Source organism: Bombus fervidus, chromosome 2 (assembly GCF_041682495.2).
Source record: "Bombus fervidus isolate BK054 chromosome 2, iyBomFerv1, whole genome shotgun sequence".
NCBI classification, from domain to species: domain Eukaryota; kingdom Metazoa; phylum Arthropoda; class Insecta; order Hymenoptera; family Apidae; genus Bombus; species Bombus fervidus.
The window spans coordinates 5,129,824-5,142,236 of record NC_091518.1 but is presented as its reverse complement, the minus strand read 5'-3'; the positions used below and the strand labels follow the sequence as shown (position 1 = coordinate 5,142,236).

Sequence of the window (12,413 nt, the reverse complement as noted above, 5' to 3'; positions counted from 1 at the left end):
CTTTCACACGTTAGATTAACTTCTTAAAAACAGATCGATAACGTTTTAATTGGAAGTCAGATTTCAACCTTCTTAGCTTTTATCTTGCTCCTTCGTATAACGAACCGCACAGCGGTTAAATCAGACGAAGGACCAGATAATCGGACGAAACGAAACACAAGTAGCTAAGGAGGAATTAAGAAAACTATTTAATTAATTAGGTCGGTATCGCTAAGTAAAGACAGACGAGGAAACGATAAATCGGTGAGGAGAGAAAACTACATGAACAGTCGAAAATGCACACTGATTCGGTGAACGTAACAACATCGGATAACTAATGAAAATAATGTTTCCTACCGAAACGACAATCCACACATCACTAACAATGTGGTATCTCTAATGACTAAATGCTGCTCCGCCTAGTAGGTAAGTAGATTCCGCACGAGCCGCTGAGCTAAACTCTAATTCTCTAGGCGTGATACGAGATAAAGAAAAGATATATATATATATGTATGTATGTATGCATGTATATAGGTAAATCTATCGTATATGGTATGTATATGTATATACGTTAAATCGTGCAATAGTTGGCGCTACCTGAATGATAGCGCTTCTCGTTGTGCGTGACACGGCGTTGCGTGCGGCGTGCACGTGGCTGTGGTCGGCCACCGACGCCGACGCCGACGCCGACGCCGACGCACCCACCGACACCAATACCACCACCACCACCACCACCACCGCCGCTTCCATAACCCGTTCTCTCGACCCCTGCGATACCGAGGACGCCGACACCTCCTCCATCCTTTCCAGCCCCTGTGTGCCACACACACACGTGCATATGCAAAAGCCACCCTCCAGACTCTTCTCTTGTTTTCTCGTTCCGATTCTCAAAGCAGGGGAAACTCGCAGGCTAGTTTTTCACTGCCTCTCTTCTCCACTACCCCTTTTCCCATCTTTACCATCTTCGCCACCGTTACCATCGGTTAGACGCGAACGCCTACGCTGTGTATAACACGTTCGAGCGGATTTCAACGATTGAAAAATAATGGGCCAGTCGACAGAAATGTCCACTTTTCTAGAATCCCGTCGCCGTTTGAACGCGTTCCGAGTTTTACGGTTACGGTCACGGTTTCTTCGATTACGATATTCGAGGATATGACAGTGGAGGGAACGCTTGCGCGTACGGTCACGCTCCATGGAATTTAATAAGATTCGAGCGAACCGTGACAATATCGTAACCAGCGGTGTAAATCCAGCTCGGATCGTTCGCTGCCGTGTACCATATTTTTCTCTCTAATGGAATCACGCCTATCGATAACCATCGCTATAAACCAAGGAATCTTCATCATTCCTTTTTTCCAACTGTCGCGTATTACGGTACCATGGTCCTGCAGCTTCCAAAAGAGTACGCTCGAGCATCGTTCTGCAAACGCGTTGACTATCGAAAACGAGATGCGGCGACATCTACGAACCTGCGACCCGCCGCGCTACATCGTCGCAAGTTATTCGAAAAAGGTAGAACGAGATGTCGCTGTAACCGATGAAGCAGCGAATACAATGGTGTGACAGGATAATCATTGGTTATACGTAATATGTAGGTATTGTACGTCCTCAGGCAGAAGCTACCTTTTGTTCGCAGTTGCTGGGATAGTCGTGAATCAAAAGCGACGATAGATCGTTGAATGGGAGGACGAATCGCAACTTGGAAATATTAGGTTGTCCGAAATGTTTCTTTGTAAGGAAATAATAGACGCACAATGTTTTCTTCTTTTATATTAGTTTATTGAATTATGCACGAACATAATAATAGAAATAGAACAAAACGGATCATACCTCAATAAATAAAATAATATAAAAATAAATATTCAATAAAATAATATAAAACAGAAATTGTTGTTCATCTATTATCACCTTATGAAACGAAAGAAACATTTCGGACAACCCAATACCTGTTTGCAGACACCTAAATTCCACGAGTTTTACACGTATCTAAGTTTCCAACGACCAACCACCTCTATTTCCAAAATTTCTCAACTTCTCAATAATAATATTCAAATATCAAATATCGAGCTTTATATGAATCCGTGATATTCGAAGGATTGGTACGCGCGAACCTTCCAATCTCCTCTCTATTTTCCCATTTGGAATAACACAAGGAAAGAAAGACGCGTGACGAAGCGAGTTAAGAAGAAGGCTCGTGCGAAACATCTGCGATAGACACATATTTTATGTACTTAGAGACAACGCGGAATTCCTCGTGCCGATTCTTCCGCATAAAACCATAAGTTATTTTAGCTGATCGCCTGTTACTTGCGATTTCGTGTTTCCCTACCGGTATCGAAATTCCCGTGAAGATCTTGTCGATTATCAGCGATTGCTTGCACATCGAGACGTTAACTCGCTAAGCGAACTGCTTTCTCTCGTTGCGAACAATTTGTTGGATCTAAACGCGACCAGACAACGAACCGCGCAAGAAACTCGCTTCGTCGCGTTCGCCATTGGTACAATGAAAGAGGTTCGCGATAAATGGAATGGATTATAGGCAGCGGTGTGCATCGTGAAGATCATAATCGAGTTAAAAAACGAAGAAAAAGCGAGAGAGAGAGAGAGAAAGAAACGGCGCCGCTGGCAGACACCTAACGAGTTTCCGCGTGCAGGAAAACGGTTGGAAAATCACGAATCAAACGTGACTCGAAGCAGCGAGAAAATTGTCTTTGCTTGGAAGCCTCGTGCGCGACAATAGCACAAGTACCTACGTCGCGTATAACGAGCGGATAACGCGGAAGTGGCTCTTCCGTATGCAAGTACAGTTAAACAGTATGTACATTGCGGCCGATCGCAACGGACCGACCGATCGCAGCTGCAGCCACGAGCCATTGCCGAAGGCGCGGCCGAGCTCGTGATCGTGGCCAAGCTTTAACCGGTCCACACGTTGCGATCTCGCTGCTACACTCCAACTGGTCGCTCTTTATTTCGCAATTAAAAAGATGGAAAAGGCGTTATCGATAAGCTTGAAATCGAACTCGTCCGAATACCAAACTCACGTATCCCTTCAACGTGCCATTCCAACCAACTTAATTCCACGTTAATTGTAAACGAGTATGCTGGCGCGTTACAAGGTCACGCGTTCGATTTTGTAAGAGACAATTCCACTTAGCTGTTCGTTCGTATGGAAACGAACGAAGCTGGTTGGGTCAGGGCGATTCTCCTATTCGAGAAAACCAGACAAAGTGGAAAGAATGCCGTGGCAAAAGCGTTCTTCCATTGCGAAACACAGATGGCATTGCCGGGAAAACGATACGCTGATTAAATCGGTGGAAATATCTTTGACATGGGAGTAGAACCAGCACCGGAGTCCCTGAGCGCGCGATACGGGGATTGCGTAAGAGAGGAAAACCGGTAGAAGACGACGGATGGAAAACGGTGGCCGGGGCGAAGAACACGCGGCCCTGTCCGCTTCGTTCCTTCTTTTATTCCCATTGCGATTGCGTGTACCGGCATTGTGCGCAAAGCAATGCTCGTGTCTCTTGAGAATCGGAACGTGATTAATATTACGAACGACTAGAGAGAGAATGAGAGACTGGTTGCGTATGGATGTGACGCAATAGGCGCGCGCGAGATTATCGCGCGAGCTGACGCGGACCACGAGGACGAGAAGCTTTCGAATGATGCCGCCGCGATCCAACGAATCGAAATGTAACAACTGGTACGTAAGAAGTTTCCAGTTAGTGCGTATTATATTTCGACGAGTCTGAACGTGTAACTCGAGAGAAAACAAGCAATTGGTCGCAGCTGCTTTCTTTTCTGACGTTCTTTCTTATCGGATCGTTAACGATCCTTTCGAAACATTGAAACAGAGACTCCTCGCGTGTCGCTTAGCGTCTATTCGAGCAACGTAAAACGTGTTGGAAGTAGCGCTGACATGACGCAGCGAGAAAGCGAGATAGAGTGAAGCGGCTGTCGCTGACTCGCATTCGCGTCTTTTAAACGAGTCGATAAACGCACCAGCAGACGATAAATCACTGGTCGTTGTCCACGGTAAAAATAAAATGTCGGAGAACTCGGGCTAGGGAACAGCGCGTAAATCCGTACACGGAAGTGACGTAGAAAAGAGCCACGCGGTTGCGATTCCGTCGCGAGCTTCTCGTCCACGCGTGATGTTCGCTAAGGATGAAACCACGATGACCATGACTTGTTCGCTATGATTTTTTCCGACCAGATGAAACGTCCGACTCACCCAACTGCTTCGACGCATACTGCTGCAGTAGACGCGTCCGTTTCTTTTCGTATCCCTTTTGTGTAATGTCCCCTGAAACAAAAATCGCAACGATCAGTACGAGTTTGTTTACGAACGATGTCCGCTGATATCGCCGCCTTACGCAAGCAGAGCTTCAAATAGCGATTAACACTTTGACCGCCACGCCGAAATCACATGTGTTCGCCACGGCAGTATTTTTATTATTCAAAGCATATAATGGCAAAATGATAATAAATTGATGATGTAAGACAACATTCTTCCCCGATAGACCGTTTATCTTATTGGTGGTCACGGATGACCACCGTGGCGCCTTGGTAACAGTTGATAGCGACATATTATAACAAGGCTTCGTTTATTTCAATAAACCATTCGCATTCGTTATTTCATCGTAAGCAAAACGTCCAAAATATATTGTTGAAACATGTAGAAGATATTAGTAAATAGTATTTGGTCATTCTATATATAATAGTAAGGTATATGCACACTTCCAACTTCAATTATATGATTATAAAGCAGCATTTACAATTATTTTCTAAGGTGTGTTTATAATAATATTCGTAGATTACCCCTCAATGATATGGAGGCAAACACAGTGCACCGTTAGATGCAAAACTTGTTCTTATTTTTTTTTTATTAATCTAATAAAAATGTTTAATTGTTCAATGGGGCACTTTTTATTTCAAAGTATCTTCTATTTATCGGTTATACTCAAAATGCCCTGACTGTCAATTTTCATATAATTTTTGTAATTGTAAGAAATTCAAGCACTCCGGTCACCAATGGCCACCGTGGCGTCACAGGAGAAACCGTGGCTGGTCATATATGACCAACGTAGCAGTCAAAGTGTTAACACTTTACCGACCGCTAGCGATTCAACAGCATACGCTCGTCCGATCGGCATCTCAAGCGCAGATTCTCCCTGGCGCCGGCTCTGTTTCGGTTTAGACTCTCCAATACCATTCTTTTTGTTCATCGCGAACGGTACGTTTTTCAAATTGATATAAAACTGTGTGAGCTTACACAGCAACGCAACTGACGCAACTGAGCAAGGTACCTTAGTACTAAATAACAAATTACTGCTCAAATAATGAGAAAGATTTTCGGCGACAAAAAGCCGATTACTAGGCTATCAATCGGTAAGCGTCGGTGACAAAAAACCGATTAATCGGCTATCGGTCGGTAAAGTATTAATATATTGGGTTCGCATCTAAGTGATTGCGGGTTTTGTTGATACTACCTATTGATAAAATCCGCAATCACTTAGTTGTCAACCCAATAGTACGGTTAGTGGAATGGAACGAAGTTGGTACGACGATGCAACGTTTGTCCGTTTGATTACCAATCGCACGTACACGAAAATAGGTAAATAAGAGGATGGCAGATTGCGCGTCGAATCAGCCTACCCTCGAACGAATGGCTAAATAAGAGAGATCAATTTCTCAATGCTCGTTGCATCGAGAGACCGAAAAAGGACGTACTATTTCGATAGCTCATGGCGCGATCTCGTTTCAGGTAATTTCTTCGTGGCACGCAACCCGTGGAATTTCGAGGACGATCGGTGAATGCGTTCGTTCAAGAAACGGTAGAAATTGGCTGGACAATTCGCGGGGACGAGATGGAAACATGGAGACACCTGGTTGAAAGCGACCTCGTCAAACGCGACCAACGAAATCTATCGAAAAATGGAATTCCTAAAACGCTTCGGACACGCAAATTTCTCAGACCTGTTCTAGAACCACGTTCACCGATTCACGTTGTGCCGTTCTATCGGCCAACCGTAGCTTAACGTAATTACGTAACCTATTGTAAGTTAATGGTTGGGAACTGGCGAACGTAAATCATTTAATTTTGAATTTAATGAAAGATCGTAGGCAATGTAGTTTACTGCGTTAAAACTGTCGATAGGTGAGCAGTGAGCCGCTTGAGCGGCGCTAACGGCGCATTGTTTTCAGCGACGACGATTAATTTTACAAGGAAGAAGCGGTCTGACGAGTTTTTTCGTCCGCGAAATTCTAGAAAGGATACGCGTTGTAAATTTCTGCGTCGCAACACAGCTTGCCCACGTGTCCCGCACGATGCGAAACGAGTTGGCATGCTAGCGTCACGCATCGTAACTCGAGAAAATGCATAGAATCGATCGGCTAACGGCCGAGACACGATTTTTCCAGCTACGAGCACCGACACGAAACCAAACTAGGTCATGCAATATTATCACTGAATTTATTTCAACGACCCCGAGTCTTTCGACAAACCCGCGCCGTTCCATTTTCTACCTAATTACCTGCGTGTTTATGGACTCGCCAGCAGCTCGAAAACGCGGGCGCAGCGAACGATCGTTATCGATCCGGGAGAGACTCGATCCGTTTCTATCGCGAACGTTTCTTCCAATATTAATTGTACACGCTCTTTTACGAACGAATCTCGCCTGTACGAAGGGACTCACGAAAGTTCACGAAAAATCTTCGAACGATAAGGCAAGCATAAGGAAATCGCACGATTGTCTGCAAGTAATTCGATCGAACGCGTCTTTCAGACATATTGAAATATTTAGTTTCAAATCTGTAATTGGTGTCCAGAGAATGATATCGAGCTACAATGGAAGGAGAAGGAGAAAGTTGGTGGCTTAATGGAAGAGCGATGTTCGTACGGAATGATAATGGAATGTCTTATTGTATTGTAATGTATATCTTTTCCGGCTGTCCAACCGCTAGTTAAAATTATCAGGACGCGGATCGACTGGTCCTTAGGGTAAAGTGCATATTGTGCACGCACCTATAGACGCGAACAGGTCGAAGGGAATTATTGCACGGTCAAGTTATGGTTAGCACGCGGTTCAAGAATTTCTCTGCTGGGGATGCATCCGGCAAATCCTGCGCCTATTAAACACGCACGACCTGCTTACCCCACGGCTAGAACGTTCACATCGATGATTAACCCTTCAGTCACGACACATACATACATCTACTCGTGTTAGTTTTTCTTCTTCTTTTTTTTTATATGTATCTAATTAACTTTCAACGCACCCTCTGCCTACTAATTGCTTAAATATCACCTTGGCTTGAAGCAAAATCGCTTGTACGAAGTATTTGGCTCGTTCGTGTATCACAATTAGAAAACGACGCTTTCTCGATCGATGAGAGGGTAAACGAGAGGAATGGTAAATAAGAAATTTCAGTAGTGTTGACAATAGTAATCCTTCTCGTTGCAGTCAGAATAAATAAGTACGTATATGGGCAAGGAGCAATCAAGAGCCGGCCAGCTATCGCGGTCGAAAGATTTCAAGAAAGAAATGGGAAAGAGGCGCGATTAGTGGAACGTACGTGCACGGATTCGGATCGAGTTTAACCGGAGTAAAAACAGCGGTGAAACCAAACTTGAACGGCGATTCTGTTACGTGATTAACGTCGATCACGCGGAATGCCAGACGAAAATAAGATAAACGCTAATCGCTAGCAGCTATCGCCCTAAAGTTAAAGTCGAGGAAGGAAGAGCTTGTATCGAACCGTAATTTCGTGTCATTTTCCAAGCCTATGTCACATCGAATACCCGCGTCGACATTATGCAGTGTAAACTTTAAAGCGAATGTCTTAGGAATATCGATGACGTAGAAGATGGTCGCTAGTGGAGCCTTACTGGGTCTTTTCCTTAAGGACGAGCACTTTCGCACGAGAAAGACTGGCTGACCGGAAGCTTTTCGAAGCTGAGACTTTCGCCTGAGTGGCCTTCTTCTGAGTCCCGACCTTTGTCTCTTCAGGTATTGCTGCCTATGCATCGCGTGAGAGCTTTTCCTGCGCTCAAGACCAACACGATCGGACTCGTCCTCGGTTTCGCTGTCGGTAGACGAGAGACACCTGTAGTCGGCCCTCGTTCTCTCTTTGCCGATGAGGTTGCTCGAACCTTTCGACAGGAAGCTGAGAAACTGGTTGCTGGCGAAGTAGTTGGAAGTTATGGGTCGCCATGTGGTTCTTCGTGCGAGGACGCCGCTGGTTCGCAGCTCCTCGGAGAACAGTTTGTCTTCGTTGAAATCGCTGATCTTTGGTGCCCGACAAGCCGACGATGAAGAGGATGTTGCTGAGAAGGAACCCAACGAGGACGAGACCAACGAGTTCAAGCCTCCCTCTCGTCTATCGTTGAAGTCCCCTGAAAGCAACAGCTTCAGATCGTCGAACTGATCGTCCGACAGATTCGACGAACAGTCGTCGATTCTTTCGATCACGGGAATTTCGGTCTCAGGGAAGTATCTGATCTCGCGCCACACTCGTCTTTGACGTCTCGAGCGCCGCCTCTCCGGTGGTACGAACCACACGGGACTGTTCGATCGCACCGGCTGAACCTGAAGCTGAGACTTCTTCGTCCTCTGAGACGTCCGCCTTCCGCGTCGTCGAGAACTAGACCGCCTCGAGCTGTTCGTTCGTTTGAAGTAACCCTCGGCGCTCACGCTTGGCGACGGTTTGCTCGTCCTTCGGTTAAAGAAACCATTCCTCGTAGCCCTGAAGTCAGGCGATTATCGAGTTGCCGTCTACCCCGCAACCTTCGACCGATGAAATTGCCGAAAATCGCTTTGCCAGAAATGTGAAAGGTATCTCGCGTGCGTTCGTCGTAATTTCCGAGCACAAACGCGATACGGCGAAGCTCGAAATACTCGAAGCGGATTACGCGCTAGTCGAAAGCTATGTCTAGTCGTGAAGCTTTGCCGAACGATCAACAAAAATTTGTAAATATAACTCTCGGTTTACTCGGACATCCGCAACCGGGTCGTCATTTTATAGTTGAACTTTCTACGATTCGACTTTCATGGAAACTCTGTACTTTCACGTTTCGCAATTTCATCGTCGACGAAGGCCAATTAACAAATACGAGTGATAGTAACCCTGCACGAAAATCGGCCAGCTTAGTGATCCTCAGAGAAAATGCGAACGCCGACGAGACGTCTTTGCCAGCCACGCTTTTCTCCGGAGCGGACACCGTTCTCGCTACGGTGGGTTGAGGCTTCCTCTCCTTCAGCGCGCTATCCAACGAGTGGTGTATCGACGAACCCGAGGACGAAGGAAAGGGCATCGGCACCGCGTCCCTCCATATGCGTCCGAGATTGATGCTGACGCTAGGTGGTCCTTCGATCGACGGTTCCTGAACCTGCAGGATATCCTGATGATTATTCTTCTCTTGGATCGTCTCGTTGCACACTCTGAACGGCTTCGAGGGCAACACGGGTGACGCGTCCAACTCGAGAACCTTCAGGTCCTCGGCCACGTGGTCGGCTTCGTTTTGCTTTTGAATCTTGGAAACGTTGTTTCTTGCCGGAGCATGTTGTTGCTTGTTTTGCTTGTTCTGTTGCTGTTCGCGGTGCGCCTCGTCCAATTTCTCGCGCGAAGACGAGCTAACACCCTGTAGCCATTCGTCGTAGCTGATCGATTCACGAGTCAACGTGTCGTCCTGTAGCTTTCTTAGTTTCTGCTCCTTTATTATGGTCTGCTTCTCGATCGGTTTCAAGTTGGACTCGATGGCAGTCGGCGCGACAGTCGGCTCCAAGTTTTTCTGAAGCTTGTTACGTCGCTTGCCCCGATCCAAATAACTTTTTCTTATCGATATCCTTTTGAAGGACTCGCTGCGCTTAAAGGACGGCTCGTTACGGTCCTTCTTGCGGCCGACGAGCCTCCTCAGGTTCTCGAAGGACAACGGCCTCATGAGTTCGGCCCTTTGTCCACTCTCCGCTCAAACAGTCGTCTTACGTTTCATCCTCCACTTTCTATTATCCTTTCGCCGTTTCCTCGACGCGTCTGCGAGACTTCTTCTTCGAATACCGCGATCTCATGTGTACAATTGTTTGAAAATTCTCGTTCGTTAGCTATTTAACATGCCTCGTTATCCACCGCGTTGCTTCATACTTTCTCGAATCGCGTCGTCTGCCCTTGAAAAGAAAATCTAACAAAAACGAGACGATCATTCTCCGTTTACGGCCCTACCCTCTCGACGTAGCTGGTCGTTTCCGCTGTTGCTTCTTGGCGAGTTACGATCTCGTGCTGCGAGTCAAATATCCTTTGGAACGAGTGGCCGAAGGATACCTCGCGAACGGAAGGCTCGTTTTGGTCGCTGGAGTGAACCACGCGCGTCCTCCTCGAGTCCTTACATCCTTACAGCTAGCCAGGGAGAAAGAGAGGAGAGGGGAGAGAGAGAGAAAGGGAAAAAGACAGAGGTTGCGAGGCTGCACTGGTTCTCCCGTTGTCTCTCTCTTTCATCTGTATCGTCGTGGTTCTTCTCCGTTTGGTCTGTGTCGGTCGTCTCGGCGAACGTGCACGCTTGCGCGTTTCTGCGATCTTAAGGTACAACTCCGAGGTCTTCCAGTCGCGAATCAGCGTGGCTTTCCTTTTTCGACCTGCCGTCCCTTCTTCCTCTTTCACGTCTACCTTCTCTTTCACCCTTTTCGTACGGTTGCCCCTCCGTTCGGTGAGGATCCTGCGGCAAAAATCGATTCGGCACTAGCGGACCGCGCGACGCCGTCGGCGAAATAACGTTAAACGGCAGCAGATTAATTCAAGTTAATTCGCGTTGCAGCGTTACCTAGCCAGCGAAACCATCTTCCTGTTACGTTCTGCCTGGAGGAAACTACGCTTCGATAGCGGTAACCGCGATTAATATCGCGAATCAACGTCCGCGCAACGTTTACGCCAAGTTATTCCACGTTTCGAAACAGTAGATTTTTCGAGCTTGGTGAATGCTTGTTGTCGAACACGCGTTCCGTTCACAGCGGCCCAACAGCCGATACTGTTCTCCATATATGCGCCTCGTCCGAAAGCATCTAGAATCGTTGAAAACACATTGGACGATACTTTCTCCGCCCTCCGACGATTACGACACTGATTTCACCCTTTCCTTCGCTCCATGATCCCGCAGTATTTATTATTTCGTGTCGACGAGCGACGTAGGCGCGCTGCCAGACACCGATTCACTCGCTCGGCCAATCGCGCTCTGTTCGATGTTTCTCCAAAGTCGTTACTTGTTCGTCGAACGTCCGAAAAAGTTCGAGAAACGTGTTCGCGGGAGAAGAACCAAACGACGTAATGATTCGTCGCACCGATAACGCGCGTCACTACGCACACACACACTCACACGCACGCTATAGTTGCGAATAGGTTTCGAGAAAGGCGATCCTTCGGTCTTGTTTAGTTGGTAGATCGTACCGGCAAATGTATCACGAATTTCGTGATACGCGTATTTCGCTGGAACGGTAAATCACGGTCACGCACCGGCCTCGAAAACACGCTCGACCGACCGCTATCGCTTTTGCAAATAAGGAAAACGCGAACACGGTGATTTTTCACTCTTCCTCTCAATTTTCGCTGCAACGACGCGCACAACGCTCCTTTCCTTCCCGTTTGCCTTCCTATCGAACAGCGACTCGCGTTCTTCGGTTAGTTGAGCGCAACGGCCAGGTAATCGAACACCGGTAAAAATAAATTACCCGCCAGTTTCGAAAGCAACGACGCAACGAACGATAGCGTGAAAGGAGAGAGACAACTCGGAGAATCGTTATTGTTGTTATTCGAAGAACCTTGATCCGCCAACGCGTCAGCTCTGGATCGTGATACGTATCTAGAAAGATTTAGTTCGTTCGAGCGAAGTTTTAAATAAAAGGCAGACGCCGATCCTACACAATGGCAGTGTCTGCTGGTTTGACGGTTGACGAGTGAATTTTTCTCGATTGTGCTCGTTGGTTAAAACAGTAAGCTCAGCCCTACGAGATCAGGGGGAAACTTAGTCGTCTCTGTTACCGGCCAGCTGCTCGCCCACGAGAACCTATTTCACAAGCTTTCCTTCCCTCGACCAGATTCTTTTTACGACACTACGCCGCCGGCAAAAGAACCGCGACGGGTTACGGAATTCATTCTAAGCTGATAGCTCGCCTCTGTCCTTCGATTACCCAAGGAAACGGAGAAAAATGATCTGCGAAGGAAACGAATCGACATAGAAGGCGCGTTAATCGCGACGCGTACCACCGTTCACGAACTCGTACCATCGTAACGTCCTCGAAACGCACGCGCCGAAAATTTCCTAGTTTTGCGCGGCGAAATGTCTCATTTATCGCCAAACGGAGCGAAAATAAAGAGAAATAGAAACGACAGTCGGTAATAGTGATGGTACGTAATGTAGAAACTCCGGCCTGCGATAATACCAATAA

General features: G+C 46.9%; 1 protein-coding gene across 10 annotated transcripts in view; it reads right to left on the bottom strand.

The window, feature by feature from the left end:
• Positions 1–12,413, bottom strand: part of Dip2 (disco-interacting protein 2) — a 40,839-nt gene that overhangs the window by 17,775 nt on the left and 10,651 nt on the right. For 4 of the 10 annotated variants that reach the window (XM_072022368.1, XM_072022377.1, XM_072022367.1 and 1 more), the window contains exons 2-5: positions 9,108–11,454; positions 7,871–8,727; positions 4,217–4,288; positions 577–792 (exon numbers count right to left, since the gene is read on the bottom strand). In XM_072022368.1, the coding sequence (XP_071878469.1) occupies positions 577–792; positions 4,217–4,288; positions 7,871–8,727; positions 9,108–9,922 (1,960 nt within the window). In that variant the 5' untranslated portion in view covers positions 9,923–11,454. The remainder of the gene's footprint in view (positions 1–576; positions 793–4,216; positions 4,289–7,870; positions 8,728–9,107; positions 11,455–12,413) is intronic. The other 6 variants (XM_072022370.1, XM_072022371.1, XM_072022372.1 and 3 more) reach the window with 3 other exon arrangements.